This window comes from Oncorhynchus masou, chromosome 12, assembly GCF_036934945.1.
Source record: "Oncorhynchus masou masou isolate Uvic2021 chromosome 12, UVic_Omas_1.1, whole genome shotgun sequence".
Classification (NCBI taxonomy): domain Eukaryota; kingdom Metazoa; phylum Chordata; class Actinopteri; order Salmoniformes; family Salmonidae; genus Oncorhynchus; species Oncorhynchus masou.
Window position 1 is genome coordinate 21,232,940 of NC_088223.1, and position 25,865 is coordinate 21,258,804.

The 25,865-nt window shown below is 41.4% G+C and overlaps 2 protein-coding genes across 6 annotated transcripts in view; one reads left to right on the forward strand and one right to left on the reverse strand.

The window, feature by feature from the left end:
- The window catches only part of LOC135549685 (heat shock factor protein 1-like), a 33,412-nt gene extending 30,554 nt beyond the window's left edge, over positions 1–2,858 (reverse strand). For 3 of the 4 annotated variants that reach the window (XM_064979888.1, XM_064979886.1, XM_064979885.1), the window contains exon 1: positions 1,696–2,110. In XM_064979888.1, the coding sequence (XP_064835960.1) occupies positions 1,696–1,821 (126 nt within the window). In that variant the 5' untranslated portion in view covers positions 1,822–2,110. Of the gene's footprint in view, positions 1–1,695; positions 2,111–2,771 lie in introns of those variants that run through there. The other variant, XM_064979889.1, reaches the window with a different exon arrangement.
- The window catches only part of LOC135549683 (ribosome biogenesis protein bop1-like), a 138,455-nt gene continuing 114,990 nt past the window's right edge, over positions 2,401–25,865 (forward strand). For both annotated transcript variants that reach the window (XM_064979880.1, XM_064979881.1), the window contains exons 1-2: positions 2,401–2,557; positions 20,971–21,216. In XM_064979880.1, the coding sequence (XP_064835952.1) occupies positions 2,459–2,557; positions 20,971–21,216 (345 nt within the window). In that variant the 5' untranslated portion in view covers positions 2,401–2,458. The remainder of the gene's footprint in view (positions 2,558–20,970; positions 21,217–25,865) is intronic.

A 25,865-nucleotide genomic window follows, 5' to 3' on the forward strand; every position in this document is an offset into this window, starting at 1 on the left:
CCAAAGGTGATTCAACAAAGTAATGGGTAAAAGGTCTGAATACTTATGTAAATGTGATATCAGTTTAACATCTCTAAACATATTTTTGCTTCATCATTATGTGTTGTTGTATGTAGATTTTCAAAAAAGGCTGTAATTTAACATGTGGAAGAAGTCAAGGGGACTGAATACTTTCCCAATGCACTGTACGTACAGATTAAAAATATAAACTTTAATGCATTTCCAAAACCTTTTAAAAATTGATGGTTTTCCACACAAAGAAAGGTTACATTTAATAGTGAATATGCCCACTGCAGTATTAGCACATGCACTCTAGCCAACAGCTTGCAGACACAGTGCATGTATAGTCTACATGAGATTGTCAAACGGCAGCCAAGCCTAGATGATCATGTCACCAGAATAAGACCCTCAATGTTTATTGGAAAGGGGCATCATGCTCATCACCTTGCACTTTCACCATCCTGTGAAGTTCATTTAATCTGTAGCCTAATAAACTGCATGCTTTCCCAACTAATCATAGTGGGAGGACCATACATGTCATTGCGTGACTCCAAGTTTACTTCGATATGATGAATATTATCAGCCCATAAGAGTTTTCACTGACATTTCTCACATAATAAATTTTTCTGACAAAAAGATTCCACCTTCTCTAGCATGTTTTGTCTCCAGTGGCAAAGTTCACCCACAAATGTTTCCAACAGGCCTTTGGCAAAAAATAATAACTGTTGTGCATATTACTAGCACAAAGGTTGGTTGGAAACCTAGTTAATTATGCTTTTTTTCTACACAGAAGATCATAGGACGTTATCAGGCAATAATTTTGTAATACATTTGATGAATTTCAGTCACTTCAAACCATAGCTTCTTCCTTCAGATTGAAATACTGTCAAAAGTACTGTCAGACTGGTTTGCGATTATGTCATAGTCCCAATTAAAAAAGTAAACATTGGCCGTTGATTACATCGCTTTTAGTTTAACATGGTGGGTTAGCGAATAAAACATATAAATGAATTAGTTGCTCGTAATGTCTGGAAAAAGGCTGTCAAACTGCCACACAGGCAAAGCAACGGCGGCATGATACACATATCCATCATCCATTTCTCAAATTGGTTATAGAGCCACACCCCCCTTTTCTCACACCCCCTTTTCTCATAACCATGCTAGCTAGTTTCAGTGAATGTCTGGTTTTGCATGGCTGTTTGACACAAACCGCTAGTTACTGTGTCCAGAGTTCCCCAAATTAGCTGGCTGCAGACAGGGATTGCTAACATAGCTAGCCAGCTAACGATAATTGACACCCAGCAACAGCTGAAGCTTGGAATGACCAAAGCACCGGCCACGAAGCTCCCCTGGCAGTTGCTGTCCAGACAAACGTGTCACCTTCACATTTGACCAAATTAAATTGGCTAGTTAACTATCTAGCTGGTTCGTAACATCTTTCTGACTCAGTCCAACCAACTCGTATAATCTGGTTAGCAAGCTAGCTACCAAGGCTAACTGATGTGGTGTATCATATAGTTAGCTAGTTATAGTTAACGGTGTCTGTGTTAAATTATGTCCCGATAGTTAACTAACATATTGAATGACATTTAGATAGCAAATGTCTAGAAAGTGAGCCAAGTCGATATACAGTAAGTAAGGTGTCCAGCAGCTAGGTAGTAGGTTAGTTAGCATTAGTAACGGTCGCTAACTCACTGGGCTCCAGCAGATTAGAGGATCGGTGTCAGGATCCTCAACAAGAGTCCAAAGTTTTGTGAGAAATGCAGGTACGTTATTCCCACTGACAACGACCCCAACAGACCCACCAACGTGAAACTCCATTATCAACGAGAATGACAAGAATCGCTTGAAAAGTTGATAAACTCCCAAAATAGCCAACAAGGGATGAGAACTCCAGAGAAAAGAAAATCCAAAACACAGCGCAATCTTTGCTGTAACAACTATGCAATTTCTTTGGAAATTCTCCTTATCTTAACACAAACAAAAATATTTCGAAGACTTTTAGCTAATTGAGAAACTATTGTAAGTGGAAGTATCCATCAAATCGACAAATCTAAACAACTGCGTAGAGAAAGGCCATTGCACAGGCGCATGGTGGTCGCCATTTTGTGACCTCATCAGGGAGGAAAACAAACGTCAACCAAAGTGTCATGAATTAAATGCCAAAATAGTACTACTGTTGATTATATAATAATATAACACAAGATGAAATAAAATATATGAAATACACAAACATGTACCTTTAAACTTTGACCTCCAATTTCTTCAGACCCTATACATTTGCAGCATATTTACGGTAATTTATTTGAGCTATAACATTATGTAATTATCTATTATGAAATAATTACAGACCCATGTTTTTAATCGCTTTAGAAAATTGCAGTTTTAAAACGCTCTCAACTTTCAACTTTGACCTCTTGCGGAATCCCACATGGTCGGCTGTTGATGTACAAGAAGCATGCCTACTGTAACTCTAGAATCACAGAAAAACGGCACCATGAGTAAAGCTAAAGTAAAGAGTGCGAAGAAAAGAGCTGCTGAAGAGGACAATGACCAGGTAGGAAAAGTATTTCTGAAATGTATATTCGGTATTAAAAAGGGTAAAGCATTGCTAACCAGCTAGCTAACTTTTGTTATGTAGAGAAATGTGGATGTGCAAGCTCAAACCCCGTAGTTTTTTAACTACTTTTTTTGTCAATCACCCCCAGATGTATTAGCTAATAAAATAGTAGAACGTTTTTGTATAAACGGTAACGAATGGTCTGTCTCACCTAGCAAACATGCTTGCTGCATAGTCAGTATAGTCCATGATGACCCAGACCCCCACATTTGTATTGTCGGACTCACTTGGGGTGACTGTCTTAATGCTATTTCCCTAGAGTTGGAAATTTTGTGATAGCTGTGTAGTAATTGGAGCGTTTGTGTGTTAACTCTTTTTTTTCCATCACTCATCACTCATCATTTTTTCCATCATTCATTTTACCCATATGGTTTTTATTCCTGTTTTGTCAGGATATCAAGTAAAGTGTTTTGTCCGTGCAGATTAACAGTGAAATTCTTACTTAGGGGCTGTTCCCGACAATGCAGAGAGAAAGAGAGAGGGGGGAATAACACAAGGAATAAATACACAATGAGTAACGATAACTTAGCTATAAACACGGGGTACCAGTACCACGTCGATGTGCATGGGTACTAGGTAGTTGAGGTAGATATGTACAAATAGGGTGGCTTAAAGTGACTAAGGCGACGGTATAGATAATAAACTGTAACAGCAGCATATGTGAAACGTTAGTTAACAAATCGGTACCCGGACAATTTAACTATCTTATTGCTTGGGTAGAAGCTGTTCAGAGTCCTGTTTTTCCCAGACTTGTTGCATCCGTACCGCTTTCCATGCGTTAGCAGAGAGAAGAGTCTGACACCGCCTGGTATAGAGATCCTGGATGGCAGGGAGCTTGGCTCCAGTGATGTACTGGGCTGCACACTACTACCCTGTGTAGCACCTTATGGTCGGAATCCAAGCAGTTGCCATGCCAAGCAGTGCTGCAGCAAAGTCAAGATGCTCTCAATGATGTAGCTATAGAACTTTTTTGAGCATCTGGGGGCCCACGCTAAAACTTTTCGGCCACCTGAGGGGGAAGAGGCGTTGTCATGCCCTCTTCTTGAATGTTGGTGTGTGTATGGACACAGAGAAACTTTAAGCTCTCAACTTGCTCCACTATGGGGGTGTGCTTGGCCCTCCGTTTCCTGTAGTCCATGATCAGCTCCTTTTGTCTTGTTGAGGGAGATGTTGTTGTCCTTGCACCACACTGCCAGGTCACTGACCATCTCCCTGTAGGCTGTCACGTCATCGGCGATCAAGCCTACCACCGCTGTGTCGTTGGCAAACTTAATTATGGTGTTTGAATTAGAGGTCGACCGATTATGATTTTTCAATGCCGATACCGATTATTGGAGGACCAAAAAAGCCGAAACCGATTAATCGGCCGATTTTAAAAATAAATAAATGTATTTGTAATAATGACAATTACAACAATACTGAATTAACACTTTTAACTTAATATAATACATCAATAAAATAAATTTAGCCTCAAGTAGATAATGAAACATGTTCGATTTGGTTTAAATAATGCAAAAACAAAGTGTTGGAGAAGAACGTAAAAGTGCAATATGTGCTATGTAAGAAAGCTAATGTTTCAGTTCCTTGCTCAGAACATGAGAACATATGAAAGCTGGTGGTTCCTTTTAACATGAGTCTTCAATATTCCCAGGAAAGAAGTTTTAGGTTGTAGTTATTATAGGACTATTTCCCTCTATACCATTTGTATTTCATTAACCTTTGACTATTGGATGTTCTTATAGGCACTTTAGTAACAGTATAGCTTCCATCCCTCTTCTCGCTCCTCCCTGGGCTCGATCGAACCAGCAACACAACGACAACAGCCACCACATCGAAGCAGCGTTACCCATGTAGAGCAAGGGAAACAACTACCCCAAGGCTCAGAGCGAGTGAAGTTTGAAATGCTATTAGCGCACGCTAACTAGTCAGCCATTTCACTTCGGTCACACCAGCCTCATCTCTGGAGTTGATAGGTTTGAAGTCATAAACAGCGCAATGCTTGACTCACAACGAAAAGCTGCTGGCAAAACACACGAAAGTGCTGTTTGAATGAATGTTTATGCGCCTGCTTCTGCCTACCACTGCTCAGTCAGATACTAACTCCAAAAAGTTCCGGGACACTGTAAAGTCCATGGAGAACAAGAGCACTTCCTCCCAGCTGCCCACTGCACTGAGGCTAGGTAACACAGTCACCACTGATAATTCCATGATAATCGAAAACTTCAACAAGCATTTCTCAACGGCTGGCCATGCCTTCCTCCTGGCTACTCCAACCTCGACCAACAGCTCCACCCCCCCGCAGCTACTCGCCTAAGCCTCCCCAGCTTCTCCTTTACCCCAATCCAGATAGCAGATGTTCTGAAAGAGCTGCAAAACCTAGACCCGTACAAATCAGCTGGTCTTGACAATCTGGACTCTCTATTTCTGAAACTATCCTCCGCCATTGACGCAACCCCTATTACCAGCCTGTTCAACCTCACACTGCTATGCTGCTATGCTTTATCTTGGCCAGGTCGCAGTTGTAAATGAGAACGTGTTCTCAACTAGTCTACCTGGTTAAATAAAGGTTAAATAAAAATAAATACAACTTAGATACTTGTAGGCTTGTATGCTCAGTCAGATTATATGCAACACAGGACACACTAGATAATATCTAGTAATATCATCAACCATGTGTAGTTAATTAGTGATTATTATTGTTTTTTTATAAGATAAGTTTAATGCTAGCTAGCAACTTACCTTGGCTTACTGCATTTGCGCAACAGGCAGTCAGTCTCCTTGTGGAGTGCAATGAGAGAGAGGCATGTCGTTATTCCATTGAACTAGTTAACTATAAGGTTGCAAGATTGGATAAACAGAGAGTGGGTAAACGTAGAGTACAGGAAGGGACTAGGCATGCACTACTGAGATTTTGTTGCTTAGGCCACCCCCAGAAGGTGAGGCTATCAGGACGTCCAGGCGAGGGAGGTTTTTAATCCCAGGGTCCTTAGTTTAGTGATGAGCTTGGATGGCACTATGGTGTTGAACGCTTAACTGTAGTCAATGAACAGCTTTCTCACATAGGTGTTTGTTTTGTCCAGATAGTAAAAAGCAGTGTGGATTGCAATAGAGATTGCGTCACCTGTCGATCTGTTGCGGCAGTATATGAATTGGAGTGGTTCCAGGGTGTCTGGGTTGATTGTGTTTATGAGCCATGACCAGCCTGTCAAAGCATTTCATGGCTACAGATGTGAGTGCTTCAATATCGCCGGATAGTCATTTAGACAGGTTAACTTGGCTTTCTTGGGCACAGGGACTATAGTGGTCTGCTTGAAACATGGAGTTATTACAGACTGGGTAAGGAAAAGGTTGAAAATGTCTGTGAAGACGCTTTCCAGTTGGTCAGCGCATGCTCTTGAGTAGGCAACCTGGTAATCTTTCTGGCCCTGCGGTCTTTTGAATGTTTACCTGTTTAAAAGGTCTTACTCACATTGGCTACGGAGAGTGTGATCACACATTCACCCAGAACAGCTGGTGCTCTCATGCATGGTTCAGTGTTGCTAGCCTCAACGTGAGCATAAAAGGTATTTAGTTCGTCTGGTAGGCTCACGTCACTGGACAACAAGTGGCTGGGTTTCCCTTTATAATCTGTGATAATAGCCACATCCGACTAGCGTTAGACCCGGTGTAGTAGGATTTGATCTTGGTACTTTATTGATGGGTTGCTTATTTGATGGTTCATTGGAGGTTGTGGCGCAAGGCCTAAAATTTACTTTCGGTTCCACTAGCCACTGACGGGTAGATTTAAAAAATATACCAGCCACTCATATCTTACCAGCCAAAATATTTGCTTCTATAAAAAAAACAGATGAGCAGGCTTTAATGTTTCTTGAACAATAAATGTATTCCTAGTAAAATGTAATGTGGTATATTGTTTTAGTCTTTTAACCAACATTTCACAGGAGGCTGCTGAGGGGAGACTGGCTCATAATATTGTCTGGAACGGAGCAAATGGAGTTGCATCAAACAGCTGAACCATGTATTTGATACAATTCCACTTATTCCTGCACCAGTCAATACCACAAGCCCGTTCTCCCCAATTAAGGTGCCACCAGCCTCCTGTGCTGTTCACCTACCACTTTTAATAGCACCACGACTGTGTAGCTTATTCTCTTGGTGTAGCCAGCCTATTTTTTTCTGGTAAAATGTACTTTAAGACATTAGGAAATGTAGCTGGCTACATTATTTCTATAATAGACTTAATCATTATAAATGATAGCGTTGCACTTCTGTTGTCATCTGATGAAAATGAAGCTATTTTCTGCCGAATGTGTTGCACTAATGTATTTTCTGTGAAGGAAAACTATAGTTGCACGTCCCTGATCACTATATTGAAGCAAAAAAAGACTGTTGTACTTTCAATATAAAACGCGACCCCTGTCAATACACAGCTGGACACATCTGCTCCAGCTTTCTCCTATTGTGCTTTTTAAAAACAAACACGTGACTAGCTCAACTGTGCTGGGGTACTAAGTAGGTATATGCTTCATAACCCTTTGATGCGTACGATCACATATTTGTGATCATTTTGAGTGGTCAATGCAGCGTACCATCTCATGTGATTGGAACAGTAGCAACACAACGTACAGAGCAACAAATGTGTCTAAACATCATTGTTGTCTGAACAGCATCTAAATGTTTTTTTGCACTGATAGAAAATAAAGGTCTTAAACTTTATTCCTCAATTTTACCTTTTTATTGTAAAAGATAAATGCAAACTTCAACATCCATTCATCACACGGAACACACATCCACAGCCAAACTCATTCCATAAACCAGTCTAAATAACAGGTTGCGCTGACAAAAACCAAAACCGCTAGACTAGTTTACAATATACCATATCTCTGGTGAGCACAAGAAACAAATGTAATGTTGTTTAGAAAAGAAATGCGTGTCAGATAAATTCTTTGATGGCTGCCATGTTTGTTTACGTTTGACAAGTGAAAACTCCCTAATCCCAGAATGCCATTCACTATAATGCCGCATTCAAATCAACTGGGAACTCAGACATTTCCGACGTCATTGATTTCAAAGCCACTGGGAACTCCGACTAGGGGAAAATGAATTTGAACGGTCGTCCAACTCAGAATTCCAACTCTGGGCCTCTTTCTAGAGCTATGACTTTCTGATCACTGATGTCATGATTTTACCTTGTATTTTTCAGAGTTCCCAGTTGTTTTGAATGCGGCATAAGACGCAAATAAGCAAAGTCAAAGATGGCTGCGCCTATTACATGGAAAATATAAACTTAATTTGGCCACTTTTCAACATATTACAAATCTGCATGAGCTTGTTAGTGTCTACAAGAACCGGAGCACATGACTTGACAAGTTGTTTACAGTTTTTGACCAATCACAAAGCAAATAAAATGTTAACACCTCACAGATCATCACTCAAATAAAAGCCTTGCCAGATTCGGTTGAAACCATATTTGTGTGTGGGGGGGGTGGGGGAAGGTATTGTGGGGGGATATGATGGTTGAAATATTACTATGATGGGGGAATTTATCAAAAGGGGGGTTTATCTAAATAAAACCCCTGGAAAGGAGGTCTGAGCTAGCAACCCAGAGTAACCATAGGTTAATCAGATAGTGATGAGGTATATCTGTCGTCCCCCCCCCACCCCAAACCTTCTGAACTGTGAGGAAAATGGTGCCCACCACAACCTTGAAGGCAATGAACATCGCACACCTTCCCAAGATGCTGGTGCTTCTGTCAATCTTGTGGGCTGTGAGGAAGAAGAGGTGAAAGGAGAGGAGGATGCTCCCCGCTGCTGGAGATTCTGTCACGTCACACCATCAGAGAGAGACTTCAATGACACCATGTCTGGCCTCCAAAGCACCCTGCCTAGAGTCAGAATGTTTTAAAAGGTTCATTGATGAGGAATTGGTGGAGAGTGTGGTGCAGGAAAACAACAGGTATGCCCATTTTTATGTTACAGAAAGACCCAGGGCTCTTCAAATTGATCAAAATTCTGAATGCTTTTAGCCCACTAAATATTCATATTTTTTTGCAGGTATTCTCATGAACTAAAAGAGAAGACTGCCCCTGGTGTAAAAGGGAAGCTCTCAAAATGGGTGAACACTACCATCAGTGAAATGTATACCTTCCTGGTCACGGTGCTGCTGATGGGGCTAGCGAAGAAGGGCTCTGTGAGGGTCTACTGACCCCATGCTGCAGACCCCCTTTTTTTCTCCAACTCTTTACTCCCAGGACCGCTTCCTTGTCTTGCTGAGAGTGCTCCACTTTGAACAATGCCACTGCCAACAAAATGAGGAATGTCCTGGGCAGCTTTACCGGGGCATTTGGAAGAGTGTTTGTTCCTCACAAGGACTTGTCCATTGATGAGTCTCTCATGGTTTGGAAAGGAAGGCTTGCATTCTGCCAACACATCCCATCAAAGTGCCACAGATTTGGAGGTGTTTTATGTGACTGTCTGACAGGATATGTATAGGACCTGATCATCTACACCGGCACCACCACAGATGAGGTATTTTGGTATATCTGGATCAGTGTTAATCACCATGCTGCAGCCTTACCTCAAAGGGGCACACTGTATTTGTGGACAACTGGTACAGTAGCCCTACCCTTTTTAGTGAGAACACAGGGGCCTGTGGCACAGTTACATCCAACAGGAAGGGGGTGCCAATATTCAAAAATAAGACAAAATGGCATAATGGACATGCAGAACTGTTTGCCAGAAAAACCCCTTAAAATGTTACAAGAAACAATTCCATTTGTTAAATAGCTCTCAACGGCCACGTTGTCCCCCGGCAGGTCACAGGACAGGTGATCTCCTACCTGCAGTACAGGATAAACCTGATGCAGCAGCCTTGAGGACTACCACACTCTCGTCCTTCTGCTGGGGGCTGCCCTGCCTATGACATTACATTACATTTACATTTAAGTCATTTAGCAGACACTCTTATCCAGAGCGACTTACAAATTGGTGAATTCACCTTCTGACATCCAGTGGAACAGCCACTTTACAATAGTGCATCTAAATCATTTAAGGGGGGGGGGGGTGAGAAGGATTACTTATCCTATCCTAGGTATTCCTTGAAGAGGTGGGGTTTCAGGTGTCTCCGGAAGGTGGTGATTGACTCCGCTGTCCTGGCGTCGTGAGGGAGTTTGTTCCACCATTGGGGGGCCAGAGCAGCGAACAATGACAATCCTCTACGCTTCACTGGTGTCCATCATTTCCAAATGATGTCCCCCAGACCGCCCTGCAAGGAAAAAGCATGAGGCACTGCAAGATCTGTCTACAATCTACCTGACGACAGAAAAGGATGTTGACCAAGTACATCTGTGAGCTATGTGATACAGCCTGGTGTGCAATTCCTTGCTTTGGCAAGGACCATTTGATTGATTTGACCACACCTTTAAGCACTGCTAAGTGGAAAGTAGGCTGACAGTGGCTGATACAATTGTTCCTTTATGTTGACATTTAAAAATATATATATAATTTTGAAATTTATGACTTGAGATGTTTGTTGGTGGGGGGGAATGTTCCAAAAATATGTAACATGTTTGTTTACCTGAAATGAAAACTTCTGTTTGACTCCTGGGTTCTATTTTTGAAATAAAACAGAACAAGAAAAGTATAATCAACTTTTGTTATTCCTTGATTTATACCACTTTCTCAAATAAAATAAAAATCATTTGGCCAAATGGTTGTTGGCTAGGAAAAATATGATTTGATTTTTTTACATCAAATCATTTTCACTAGCCAACAACCTTTAGGCTAGTCTAGACTACTTTAGACTTGAACACGATTTGAGTTGTTACAGTACATTAACTTTTCCTATGAATATACTGTATAGTTAGTAGTATTTGAAGTTTATACAAATGTAACCACGTTTTGGAAGGAGAGCGATAGCTGGTCCACCCAAATAACACTCAACCCGTAGATGGCGCCAAAGCATTAACCTAGATATTCCTGTCGAGCTCCATCGTTTACGAAAACCCATTTATCTACAACCTCGCTTCAAATCAAATGTATTTATATAGCCCTTTGTACATACGCTGATATCTCAAAGTGCTGTACAGAAACCCAGCCTGAAACCCCAAACGGCAAGCAATGCAGGTGTTGAATCACGGTGGCTAGGAAAAACTCCCTAGAAAGGCCAAACCCGAGGAAGAAACCTAGAGAGAAACCAGGCTATGAGGAATGGCCAGTCCTCTTCTGGCTGTGCCGGGTAGAGATTATAACAGAACTTGGCCAAGATGTTCAAATGTTCTTAAGCCCTTGCTTTGACAGGAAGCCAGTGTAGGGAGGCTTGCACTGGAGTAATATGGTATTTTGGTTCTAGTCAGGATTCAAGCAGCTGTATTTAGCACTAACTGAAGTTTATTTAGTGCTTTATCCGGGTAGCCGGCAAGTAGCGCATTGCAGTAGTCTAACCTAGAAGTAACAAAAGCATGGATTAATTTTCACGTAGATGGAAAAAAAGCTGTCCTTGAAACAGTCTTGATATGTTCGTCAAAAGAGAGATCAGGGTCCAGAGTAACGCAGAGGTCCTTCACAGTTTTATTTGAGACGACTGTACAACCATTAAGATTAATTGTCAGATTCAACAGAAAATCTCTTTGTTTCTTGGGACCTAGAACAAGCATCTCTGTTTTTCACGAGTTTAAAAGTAGAAAGTTTGCAGCCATCCACTTCCATATGTCTGAAACACAGGCTTCTAGCAAGGGCAATTTTGGGGCTTCACCACGTTTCATTGAAATGTACAGCTGTGTGTCATCCACATAGCAGTGAAAGTTAACATTATGTTTTCGAATGACATCCCCAAGAGGTAAAATATATAGTGAAAACAATAGTGGTCCTAAAACGGAACCTTGAGGAACACCGAAATTTACAGTTGATTTGTCAGAGGACAAACCATTCACAGAGACCAACTGATATCTTTCCGACAGATAAGATCTAAACCAGGCCAGAACTTGTCCGTGTAGACCAATTTGGGTTTCCAATCTCTCCAAAAGAATGTGGTGTCGATGGTATTAAAAGCAGCACTAAGGTCTTGGAGCACGAGGACAGATGCAAAGCCTCGGTCTGATGCCATTAAAAGGTAATTTACCACCTTCACAAGTGCAGTCTCAGTGCTATGATGGGGTCTAAAACCAGACTGAAGCATTTCGTAAATATAGTTTGTCTTCAGGTAGGCAGTGAGTTGCTGCGCAACAGCATTTTCTAAGATTTTTGAGAGGAATGGAAGATTCGATATAGGCCGATAGTTTTTTATATTTTCTGGGTCAAGGTTTGGCTTTTTCAAGAGAGGCTTTATTACTGCCACTTTTAGTGAGTTTGGTACACATCCGGTGGATAGTGAGCTGTTTATTATGTTCAACATAGGAGGGCCAAGCACAGGAAGCAGCTCTTACAGTAGTTTATTTGGAATAGGGTCCAGTATGCAGCTTGAAGGTTTAGAGGCCATGATTATTTTGATCATTGTGTCAAGAGATATAGTACTAAAACATTTGAGTGTCTCTTTTGATCCTAGGTCCTGGCAGAGTTGTGCAGACTCAGGACAACTGAGCTTTGAAGGAATACACAGATTTAAAGAGGAGTCCGTAATTTGCTTTCTAATAATCATGATCTTTTCCTCAAAGAAGTTCATGAATTTATTATTGCTGAAGTGAAAGCCATCCTCTCTTGGGGAATGCTGCTTTTAGTTAGCTTTGCGACAGTATAAAAAATACATTTTGGATTGTTCTTATTTTACTCAATTAAGTTGGAAAAATAGGATGATCGAGCAGCAGTAAGGGCTCTTCGATACTGCACGGTACTGTCTTTCCAAGCTAGTCGGAAGACTTTCAGTTTGGTGTGGTGCCATTTCCGTTCCAATTTTCTGGAAGCTTGCTTCAGAGCTCGGGTATTTTCTGCATACCAGGGAGCTAGTTTCTTATGACAAATGTTTTTAGGTGTGCAACTGCATCTAGGGTATTGCGCAAGGTTAAATTGAGTTCCTCAGTTAGGTGGTTAACTGATTTTTGTCCTCTGACGTCCTTGGGTAGACAGAGGGAGTCTGGAAGGACATCAAAGAATCTTTGTGTTGTCTGTGAATTTATAGCACGACTTTTGATGTTCCTTGGTTGGGGTCTGAGCAGATTATTTGTTGCAATTGCAAACGTAATAAAATGGTGGTCCGATAGTCCAGGATTATGAGGAAAAACATTTAAGATCTACAACATTTATTCCATGGGATAAAACTAGGTCCAGAGTATGACTGTGACAGTGATTAGGTCCAGAGACATGTTGGACAAAACCCACTGAGTTGATGATGGCTCCAAAAGCCTTTTGGAGTGGGTTTGTGGACGTTTTCATGTGAATATTAAAGTCATCAAAAATTAGAATATTATCTGCTATGACTACAAGGTCCGATAGGAATTCAGTTAACTCAATGAAGAACGCTTTATATGGCCCAGGTGGCCTGTAAACAGTAGCTATAAAAAGTGATTGAGTAGGCTGCATAGATTTCATGATCAGAAGCTCAAAAGACGAAAACGTCTTTTTTTTTTTGTTTGTAAATTGAAATTTGCTATCGTAAATGTTAGCAACACCTCCGCCTTTGCGGGATGCACGGGGGATATGGTCACTAGCCATGTTTCAGTCAGGTCCAATCACATCAAGATTATGATTAGTGATTAGTTAATTGATTAGAATTGCCTTTGAAGTAAGGGATCTAACATTAACCTCTCTAGGGTATCTGGCCAACATCCAGTGAGGTTGCAGAGCGCCAAATTCAATTACAGAAATGCTCATTATAAAAATTCAGAAAACAAAACATATTTTACATAGATTTAAAGATGAACTTCTTGTTAAACCAACCACAGTGTCATATTTATAAAATGCTTTTCGGGGAAAGCATACCTAGCCCAGAACATAGCCCAGTTGACAAATTATTGCAAACAGTAACCAGCCAAGCAGAAGTGTTTACAAAACTCAGAAATAGAGAGAAAATTAATCCCTTACCTTTGATCTTCATATGGTGGCAATCAGAAGACATTGATTTACTCGATACATGTTCCTTTTGTTCGACAAAGTTTATATCCAAAAACCTCCGTTTTGTTAGCGAGTTTTCTTCAGTAATCCACAGGCTCAAATTCAGTCAAAACAATCAGACAAAAAAATCCAAATTGAATCCGTAAAGTTCATAGAAACATGTCAAACGATGTTTATATTCGATCCTCAGGTTGTTTTTTAGCCTAAATGATTTATTACATTTCAACCGGACAGTAACGTCTTCAATATAAAAGGTAAACAAGAAATATACATGTGCCTGAAAAAACTCTGCATAACGTTTGGGTCCACTCGTTCAGACTGGTCTTAGCCTGAAACGATTTCTAAGGACTGTTGATATCTAGTGGAAGGCATAGGAACTGCAAATGGAGTCCTAAGTCAATGGATGCTGTAATGGCATTGAATAGAAAACTACAAATCTACAACAAAAAACTACTTCCTGAATGGATATTTCTCAGGTTTTCGTTTGCTAAATCAGTCCTGTTATACGCACAGACACTATTGTAACAGTTTTGGAAACTTTAGAGTGTTTTCTATCCAAATCTACCAGTTATATGCATATCATATCTTCTGGGCCCAAGTAGCATGCCGTTTAATTTGGGCATGCTTTTCATCCAAAATTCCGAATGCTACCCCCTACCCTAGAGAGGTTAAGTAGCCCTATTTTGAGATGTGAGGTATCACAATCTCTTTCAGTAATGACAGGAATGGAGGTCTTTATCCTAGTGAGATTGCTAAGGCGAACACCGCCATGTTTAGTTTGGCCCAACCCTAGGTCGAGGCACAGACACGGTCTTAATGGGGGTAGCTGAGCTGACTACGCTGACTGTGCTAGTGACTCCACTAAGCTGGCAGGCTGGCTAACAGCCTGCTGCCTGGCCTGCACCGTATTTCATTGTGGAGCTAGAGGAGTTAGAGCTCTGTCTATGTTGGTAGATAAGATGAGAGCACCCCTCCAGCTAGAATGGAGTCTGTCACTCCTCACCAGGCCAGGCTTGGTCCTGTTTGTGGGTGAGTCCCATGCCAATTATCTACAAATTCTATCTTTTCGGAGGGGCAGAAAACTGTTCAACCAGTGATTGAGTTGTGAGACTCTGCTGTAGAGCTCATCACTCCCCCTAACTGGGAGGGGGTCCAGAGACAATTACTCAATGCCGACACATCTTTCTAGCTGATTGACACGCTGAAGCTATGTGCTTGGTGACCTCTGACTGTTTCATCCTAACATTGTTGGTGCCGACGTGGATAACAATATCTCTTTACTCTCTACACTCGCCAGTTTTAGCCTTAGCCAGCACCATCTTCAGATTAGTCTTAACGTCGGTAGCCCTGCCCCCGGTAAACGGTGTATGATCGCTGGATGATTCGTTTTAAGTCTAATACTGCGGGTAATGGAGTCGTCAATGACTAGAGTTTTCAATTTGTCAGAGCTAATGGTGGCAAGCTTCGGCGTCTCAGACCCCGTAACGGGAGGGGTAGAGACAAGAGAAGGCTCGACCTCTGACTCCCGACTCGTTGCTTAATGGGGAAAACCGGTTTTATTTTTATTTTTATTTTATTTCACCTTTATTTAACCAGGTAGGCTAGTTGAGAACAAGTTCTCATTTACAACTGCGACCTGGCCAAGATAAAGCATAGCAGTGTGAACAGACAACACAGAGTTACACATGGAGTAAACAATTAACAAGTCAATAACACAGTAGAAAAAAAAAAGAAAAAAAAATGGGAGTCTATATACAATGTGTGCAAAAGGCATGAGGAGGTAGGCGAATAATTACAATATTGCAGATTAACACTGGATTGATAAATGATCATGTACAGGTAGAGATATTGGTGTGCAAAAGAGCAGAAAAGTAAATAAATAAAAACTGTGGGGATGAGGTAGGTGAAAATGGGTGGGCTATTTACCAATAGATTATGTACAGCTGCAGCGATCGGTTAGCTGCTCAGATAGCTGGTGTTTGAAGTTGGTGAGGGAGATAAAGGTCTCCAACTTCAGCGATTTTTGCAATTCGTTCCAGTCACAGGCAGCAGAGTACTGGAACGAAAGGCGGCCGAATGAGGTGTTGGCTTTAGGGATGATCAGTGAGATACACCTGCTGGAGCGCGTGCTACGGATGGGTGTTGCCATCGTGACCAGTGAACTGAGATAAGGCGGAGCTTTACCTAGCATGGCCTTGTAGACGACCTGGAGCCAGTGGGTCTTGCGACGAATATGTAGCGAGGGCCAGCCGACTAGAGCATACAAGTCGCAGTGGTGGGTAGTATAAGGTGCTTTAGTGACAAAACGGATGGCACTGTGATAAACTGCATCCAGTTTACTGAGAAGAGTGTTGGAAGCAATTTTGTTGAAGGTTTCTGTCGGCTGAATGAGCGACACCAATTCCTACAGCATTTCCCTCCAGAAACAGTTGTCCGGCTGCGGGTACCGTGCGAGGGGATTTATACTAACGTTATTTTCTGTACTTACTGGTGGCACAGACGCTGTTTCATCCTTTCCTACACTGAAATTACCCTTGCCTAACGATTGCGTCTGAAGCTGGGCTTGCAGCACAGCTATCCTCGCTGTAAGGCGATCGTTCTCCTGTATATTATGAGTACAACGACTGCAATTAGAAGGCATCATGTTAATGTTACTACTTAGCTTCGGCTGTTTTGAGGTCCTGACGAACCACGTCCAGATAAAGCGTCCGGAGTGAAAAAGTTGAATGAAAAAAAGTTGAGTGAGGGGAAAAACCAAAAATATAAACGGTAATTAAAAAGTAAAAACCGTAAAGTTGTCAGGTAGCAAAGTAAGGTTGGCAACAAAACGCACAGCAACACGTAAACAAGTCTGCAAGTTGTGACCGGAAATGGCGTCAGATTTGTGTCGGCTTTACTCATGCCACGGTCTCTGCATACAATATATAGCTGATTACACGCACACACCATTCAATCTAATCGCCCGCACAAACTAACTCACTTTGTTGCTAACATGACTTCATCCACCAGCCTGTTCTCATTATCCTCTGCCTCGACCAGGCTAAAACCTATCCAAGCCATAATGCTCACCGTATTTGATGAGAAATATCTTCCTCGCCTGGGGACAGGCAGACATCTGGAGGCTACATGTCCAGTGGTGATAATACGTTGACATGGTGATGTAGAATAAAGAAATACAATTTAAAGGGAAAAAATATTTGGTATACCAGCCTTTCCCGGCCTTAGCCATGGTCGCCATATGTAATACATGTTCATACCCAGCTATCACTTTGTATGCCACTATTGTATCAAATACACTGAATTTATCAGCTCAGGTTTCCAGCCCTCAAACATGCTAATACCAAAGCCTTTTTCAGATAATACATGTAATATAGATTATAATAATAATTATACAATTATCAAATGGTGTAGAGAATAGTGGTGAAATGCAACAATCAAATTCAGATCAACAGCATAGAATTCTGGTACCGCGTGCAAAAACTTGCGCTGTAAGGGCCGTTATTAATATTTATAAACTGGGTGGTTTGAGCCCTGGATGCTGATTGGCTGATAGCTGTGGTATATCAGATCTGTTTGCCATGGGTATGACAAAACATATTTTTACTGCTCTAATTATGTTGGTAAACCATTTTATAATAGCAATAAGGCACATCTGGGGTTTGTGACGCATGGCCAGGTAAGAAGGCAGGGGATAGATCTAGGAGGATGAGAACAGAGGAGAGCGTCAGCTTTGGCTGTGCTGTGAGCCTCTGTGACACAGGAGCAGTCTCTGAGTGACCCGTCTTGAAGCCTGACTGGTTGGGGTCAAGAAGATTGTTCTGAGAGAGATAACGAGGAGGTTGATCAGAGACTGCACGCTCAAGTGTTTTGGAAAGAATAAGGGATAGGGGTCTATAGTTGTTGACATCCGATGAGTCGAGTGTTGGTTTCTTGAGGAGGGGAGCAACTCTGGCCATTTTGAAGTCAGAGGGGACGTAGCCAGTGATTAGGGATGAGGGAAGTGAGGAATGGGAGAAGGTCTCCAGAGAGGGTCTGGAGGAGGGGATGGGGTCGAGCGGGCAGGTTGTCGGTCGGCCAGACCTCACAAGTCGCAGTATGTCATCTGGAGAGAGAGGTGAGAAGGAGGTTAAGGCATAGGGTAGTTGTGTGAGTAAGGCCAATGGACTCAATAGGCTGAGTGAATGAGTAGCGGATGTCATTATCCCAGCCGGCTAGGGAGGTTATGGGATCCATATGCCTAATGGACAAAAATGAATGACCACTTTATTTCCATTGGACAAACTATACACACAAAAGCAAATACCACCGAATTGGGCAGATTGCTAGTCGTAGGATGCAGAAAGGGAGGAGAGTTGGGTCAACGAGGCAGAATCAGTAGACAGGGCGGAGAAGAATTTAGCAGAAGGAAGAGATGATAGAAGAGGAGAGAGTAATGGGAGAGAGAAGATTGTGATGGCGTATGACCATCTGGGTTGGTGCTGAGTGTTTGGGGTTGGAGGAAAGGGAGACAGAAAAGGAAACAAAGTACTAATCAGAGACCTGATTTTGGGTTGCAGTGAGATTAGTAGATGAGCAGCAGCTAGTAAAGATTAGGTAAAGCATATTGCCTGCCTTGTGAGTTGGAAGGGATTGGGGAAAGGGTGAGGAGGGGAAAGAGAGTTGGAAAGATGTCGGGAGGTTGAAGTCGCCAAGTACAAAGAGAGGTGAGCCATCATCAGGAGATTAGTTTATCAAGGTGTCAAGATTATTGAGGAACTCTCCAAGGGCACCTGGTGGGCGATAGATGACGACTATGTTAAGATTGAGTGGACAAGTGACAGTGACAGCATGGAATTCAAATGAGGAGATGGACAGGTAGGAGAGGGAGAAAAGAGAAGAATCTCAATTTAGGAGAAATGAGTAGACTTGTTCCACCACCGTGACGACCAGATGCTCTCGGATTATAAGAACCTAGTCAGATGAAGAAAGAGCAGCTGGAGTAGCAGTGTTCTCCGGTGTGATCCATGTCTACGTCAGGGCCAAAAAGTGAAGGGACGGAAGGGCTGAGATGAACTCCGCGTTCTTGACCGCAGATCCAAACGCTGCCAGAGACCCGGAATTCCATATGGTTGTTGAACAGTGTTGGAAGTCAATCTCTCTTGTTTTCACACAGCAAAGACCTTGAAGTCGTCAGCCACTAAGCCTTGGGATAATACTCCAAACCAGAAGGTGGCAGTAGCATTGTTTGGCAATGAATGTCCGTGTGTGTTGCTTTATGGTCTAGTAAATGTTAGCTGTGCTATTGTTGTAGAAATCCATTGTTGATACTAGCTAGTTGGCCACAGCTATATAACTTGGGAGCAAGATTAAAATGTAAATCACTCTACATTATCGCATACAGCCCCTCTCTACATTTTGAGCTAGCTGGCTAACGTTAGCTAAATTGTTAGCATGATTTGCTAGCTAGATAGCTGTTGTGCTAGCCAGGTAATGTAAAGACACTGCATTGATTCTCTGCAGCCAGCTACAGGCAGCTGCTTCATGAAAACAATTACATCACAATGGATTTATGTTACTAGCTACACTGGCCAGATGGCTAGCTTGGCAAAGGATTTAGTGTGACTGCCTTGCTCAGTTGGCAGGCTAGCTAACAAATAAGCTAATGCACATTATCAAACCGAACAAAAATATCCTTCAAGCACACAATTCCTTAGCTAGATGTAAAACATATAAAGACTTGCTCTAGAAAAAGGGGTATTATGCAGCTTTATTGTTTGTTAGAACAATTCTGATTTAAAAGGGGGTGAATTAGAACAGGAAAAGTGACTTTTTGTGATTATTTTTTATTTATTTTTAACAATTGTCACTCCTGTCAGCTCCCCCACGTGGAGGTTTGTGCTCTCTGATTGGCTGAGTCAATTTGTCGCCCACTGCCGAGCATTGTGATATTACAAGTAGAAGCGGCAGGTTTGTCAGTACACAGCAGGTACGTCTTTTGTTCTAACAAGAGAAGGAACGGCTCCTACTTATCGGCAGTAAGGTTCTCAGTGTGTTTCATGCTTTCCAAGAATGTATGATTTAAAGGGTATATGTGAGCAGTAACTTGTTGTATACTGACATTGTTGGTCATACGGTCAAATCCCTCTGGAAATAATGTATGAGATGGAGGGATGAAAGAAAGTGACACACAAACGCTCCATTTGCTGCACTGCTATTACACATTTTCCAACTCTAGGGACATTGACCTTCCAAATCACGGAGACATCTTCATCCCAAGTAAGCCGGATTTCGAACTCAAATTCGGGGCGGTCTCTCTATAAAAGTTGCTGGCCTCACACCAATACACTCAGATAACAGCCAGCCAACCCTTGTCAGTGTTGATATCCTATGTCGGGTCCTGTTAAATAACAAAAACTGATTTTGTTTCTGCAACCTCCCAGAATCTCAATCCGACACTCTGAAATGTAGACCGCTGTCTTTGCAAATGATTTTCTAACCAGTAGTGTATCAATTATTCTCAGATTCGGGGTGGCTGTGATATCGATATGATTAACAAAATAGTGTTGCGTTTACCTTTCAGTGTTGGCAACCGACTTAAAAACAAAATGCAACATTCCAAAATGCAGCTGCTGCGTTCTTCTGCAAGTCCTCTAACCAGTGATATACATATCATTCCTAGATTCTGTGTGTTTTTTTTTCAGTAGTGTTAGTTTGAACAGGATGTGAAACCTGACTATGGATTGCAACGTGTTATCGGTATGAGTGATGGATAAATAATTATTGCGACTTGTCAAACCAACAGGGTTTTTGGTGCATATGCAGTTTATAAGGTGAAAAATAATAATACAAGTAATATGATTAGTATTGTGGTACATGAATGTGTTGGTATTACATTTTATGTTTGTTTTCAATTTATCACAAACTGTTTCTGCGTATTGATTATTGATTTGGACACTTGAATACAATATTTGGACATTGGACTATTTATCAAAAGTTGTCAACAGGAAGCAGTGATGGCATTATTTTCAGCTTATGTTTATCGAATATAAAATTACATTTCAACATTCATTTCTAATAGTATTCTAATTAATCAGGGAAAAACTGCTGAATGAGTCCAAAAATGTGCTGTGATTTGATTTAATTGGATGATATATCAGAAAATGTGAACTGGTTGGTCCTGTCCACTATTGTCAATGACAATTGTTTTATTTTAGGTTAGGTAGCTAGCTATCTAGATTCTTTATTCATTCTGTCTCATTTAAGTGCTTACTCATTCATGTTTGCCCATCTATGTAAATCTACATGTCTCTTTGTCTCTGCTATTTCAGCTTCCCATATTTGACAAAGACGTCACTGAGAAGGCTGGGGAAGAAGGAGATGAGGACCTCTCAGATAGCGAGGAGAGTGTGTTCTCAGGACTGGAGGACTCTGGGAGTGACATTGATGAAGAAGAAGAGGATGATGGGGACGACGAAGAGGAGGAGGAGGAGGATGATGATGATGCTGTCATACTAGATGAAAATCTGAAGAATAGCAGTGGTGCTGAAACATCTGCTGAACCAGCTGAGCCTAAGGTGAATATGGGAGTATTTATTTTACACAAATTATATTGTAGGGTCCTGAGTTTTTCCTGACCACGTGACCTTGCCCAGAGAAACACTAAGCTCTAGTTAAAGGTAGTTTATTGAGTGCAAACGTTTTGACCCAAAGGTCTTGACTTTGTCAGACCTTGGACTCCATAAACGGAGTAGTCAGCAGTGTGGGAATCTATTTTATTTTGTGACTACTTTTTGTACCTTGGCAGCACCTGACTCAACAAGATCACACATTTCTTTGTGTTCTTGCAAATTGCATCTATACGTTCTTCATCATAGCAGTAAATGGCTATTAAGTCATTGCAGTGTTGTTGGATAGGTGAAGTGTGTTGTGCGATTACTAGATGGGTAGAATCAGAAAGCTAGCTAGCAAATTGAGTGTTTTCCCTGAGTGCTCAGAGCATTCTGGACATTTTGGCCGAAGTAGGGGATTTCTGAGTGTTTTGATTTCTCAAAGGTAAGGAAGAAGCACAACTTTAATGCGCTAAACTATGCTACTTTCTTAAATGAATGGTAACTTTCTGTTACTTTAGTTGTCATGCTATCAAGGAATGATAAAGCGACTGACAGTCATTTCCCAATAGGTGTACGTATATTTCTTTGTCAAACTGCTTGTTTCTGATTAATCCATGTGGACATCAAATGCTACAAATACATTCAGGTAATTTAGACCCACAGTCAAAAGCACCCTTGGATTTCTATGGAAATATACAGTTGAAGTCGGAAGTTTACATACATCTTAGCCAAATACATTTAAACTCAGTTTTTCACAATTCCTGACATTTAATCCTAGTAAAAATCCCCTGTCTTAGGTCAGTTAGGATCACTACTTTATTTTAAGAATGTGAAATGTCAGAATAATAGTCGAGTGATTTATTTCAGCTTTTATTTCTTTCATCACATTCCCAATGGGACAGAAGTTTACATGCACTGAATTAGTACTTGGTAGCATTGTCTTTAAATTGTTTAACTTGGGTCAAACGTTTTGGGTAGCCTTCCACAAGCTTCCCACAATAAGTTGGGTGAATTTTGGTGTAACTGAGTCAGGTTTGTAGGCCTCCTTGCTCGCACATGCTTTTACAGTTCTGCCCACAAATACTCTATAGGATTGAGGTCAGGGCTTTGTGATGGCCACTCCAATAACTTTTTTTTATGGCGGTTTTGGAGCAGTGTCTTCTTCCTTGCTGAGTGGCCTTTCAGGTTATGTCGATATAGGACTCGTTTTTACTGCGGACATAGATACTTTTGTATCTGTTTCCTCCAGCATCTTCACAATGTCCTTTTGCTGTTCTGGGATTGATTTGCACTTTTCGCAGCAATGTATGTTCATTTTGTCATGACGTTGGGCTGGGGGTAGGTTTATGACAGTCATCAATACCTCTTCCCCCCTTTTCCCTCTCTCTACCCGACTGATGTTACATTTGCAAAACCCTTGGGTAACATAGAAATTCTGGGAACATCAGAAGGTGGGGGGAAATTAACTATATTCTGGTAATCAGACCAATTGAACATATGGTACTTAATGAATATGATGTCAGTTCGGTTGTCATCTGAGACATTCTCATCAATGATAAGATGACAAACTCTACAGTGGAAAGTCTACACATCAGAGTTACCGGCTTCACATGGAATTGTTGTTCAATTTCAATGTTTGAATATGAAATTATTTGTGATGGGATGAAATGTGATTTTAGCTTCTAAAATGTGAGATTTGGGTTTTCATAAGAGGCTCTGTTCAATCAGTGGTCCGCCCCTGTGAAGGGACATGGGCTATAAAACTTTTCAAACACGGCCTCCTCTGCCTTCCTATATAAGCCCTTGACGACAATATAACCTCCTGTTCCGAGGACATGAGGACGACGGTCCGATGTCTGAATGGTTCAGATAATAACCACAGAACGAAGCCAACATCAGCGTGAGCTTTGGTTGCGAATGGTATGAACTTTGAACTCTTATTCACTACAGAAGTGATACCTCCTAGCCTTTGAGTTAGCAACAGCCGCTGCAAACGAGGGTTAGGAAAGAACAGACAGAGTATCCCGTCTACCACACAACGACGTTACTACAATGTATTCAATTGACAACCAGAGACATTCTTCAAAGGACTCGGTTGGGCAACACGGCCTTCCATCTACCACCAACCTACCAAAGCGCAGCTCAGAGTAAATATTTATTGCATTTTCCTTTTCCAAATGGACGGTAATTTAGAATGCATAAGATACTGTATTTACGATAGCACAGCTTCGCCCTTTGTTCCTCAGTCTTCCCGCTCTTTCACTTTCACCCAGCCCCTTTTCTTTTGTGTAACAAGCTGTCATATCTGTTCCGCCCGTTAGGGCCGTTTTCCTTTATGACGTAATTTGTAATCAAGTTATGATTTAATTATGTGTGTGTGTAGTTCTGTGTGATTAGTTAGGCATTTAGTAAATAAATAATGAAACCCAATATTGTATTGCTGATTCAACTTGTTAGCCAGGGTTCGTGCAGATAAATAAGAATTTACAACTTTCAGATGAGACTGAATTAAGATGATGATTAATATTGACTGCTATTGATGTAAAATATTACTAGGTCTTTAAGAGTTTATTCGGAAGATAACAGCTCTATAAATATTATTTTGTGGTGCCCGACTCTAGTTAATTACATTTACATGATTAGCTCAATCAGGTAATATTAATTACGGACAAATTATTTTATAGAATAGCATGTCATATCACTTAATCCGGCATAGCCAAAGACACAACAATCTCTAGAAAACAGAACTCGTCTCCTTCCTGAGCGATATGACCTCTTTGGAAATTGCTCCCAAGGATGAACCAGACTTGTGGAGGTATACCATTTTTTTTCTGAGGTCTTGGCTGATTTCTTTCGATTTTCACATGTTGTCAAGTGAAGAGGCCCTGAGTTTGAAGGTAGGCCTTGAAATACATCCACAGGTACACCTCCAATTGACTCAAATTATGTCAATTAGCCTATCAGAAGCCTCTAAAGCCATGACATTGTTTTCTGGAATTTTCCAAGCTGTTTAAAGGCACAGTCAACTTAGTGTATGTACACTTCTGCCCCACTGGAACAAAATCTGTCTGTAAACAATTGTTGGGAAAATGACTTGTGTCATGCACAAAGAAGATGTCCTAACAGACTTGCCAAAACTATAGTTTGTTAACAAGAAATTTGTGGAGTGGTTGAAAAACAAGTTTTAATGACTCCAACCTAAGTGTATGTAAACTTCCGACTTCAACTGTATTATCCAGTGAAAGGCACCCTCATGGGAGGGAACGAGCTAAACTGGCATCCTTGAACTGTTATTTTCCATGTAAAATTATATGAAAAAGTTACTTTAGATTCCCTTAAATGTTTCTGCTATATATAAATCGAACATTGTACCTGGGGGGTGGGGGGGGACAAGCCGTCTCTTAAAGTTTCAAAATTGACCATTATCTTCAATTCCTCTGTTGAAGGTAAATTTGGGTGTTTTCTTTTCAGGTGAAAATGTCAACCACATCAAGACTCACAGGAATTGGGCTTGCGGAGGTTTTGAGACTTCTGGCTGACCGGGAGCAGGATCACGCTCCCGACAATGAAGACAATTCAGGGAGTGACTTGATGATCATATTTCAGACTTATGAGCAAAAGGGCACTGAAGATGTACCCTTTCAGGCTCTCTCTGTTACCTCAGCACCTCACAAGTCTTAATCAACGAGGCATTACAAAGGCAACAGGGAAATGTCTGACAAGTCTTAATCAACGAGGCATTACAAAGGCAACAGGGAAATGTCTGACAAGTCTTAATCAACGAGGCATTACAAAGGCAACAGGGAAATGTCTGACAAGTCTTTATCAACTAGGCATTACAAAGGCAGCAGAGTGCAAAGCATTTAAATAATTGTTTCATTTATTTCTGTCCTCAGAGACGATTGACCCGATTGTACTTGAAACTAACAGAAGCTTAGCGACGAATTGGTGTATGGAATAAGAGCCATCCCAAACATCTATATGATGAATTGGAGGAGGTGGATGCCATAGCACAAGCAACCACAAGCAGTCATTGGTCTTTTGATCGCATCATGATTGTACGGAAATGAGTCTCAAACTGCAATCTGGTCAGAAGCTGATGGCAGACCTGTGTTCACTGCAACTATGTCCAGAAAAAGATTCCAACACATTATGAAATACATGAGGTTTGATGACATAGCATTGAGTCTTGAACGAATAACAGCAGACAAGCTTGCCCCGTTCAGAGATATCTGGAGCATGTTTGTAGCCCAGCTACCCAAATACCTTTTCTATGCACAGATCTCCGTGGATAAGTAGCTCGCTGGTTTCCGGGGTTGGTGCCTTTTCTGACAAAGCATCCCATCAAAGCCTGACGAATACGGGATTATGACCTGGTGGAACTGCGACACAGCAACCAGCTACCCTCTGAGAGGAGAGGTGCACCTGGAGTGACACAAAGTGGTTCTGAGATCTCAAGTTGTCAAAGGGCTTGTGGCTCCTTGGCACAAAAGTGGGAGAAATATCACCACAGATAACTTCTTTACATCTGTACCATTAGCTGAAAAGCTTCTCAAAGATGGACTAACATACTTCGGCATTGTTAGATCCATTATACCACACATTCCAGAGGT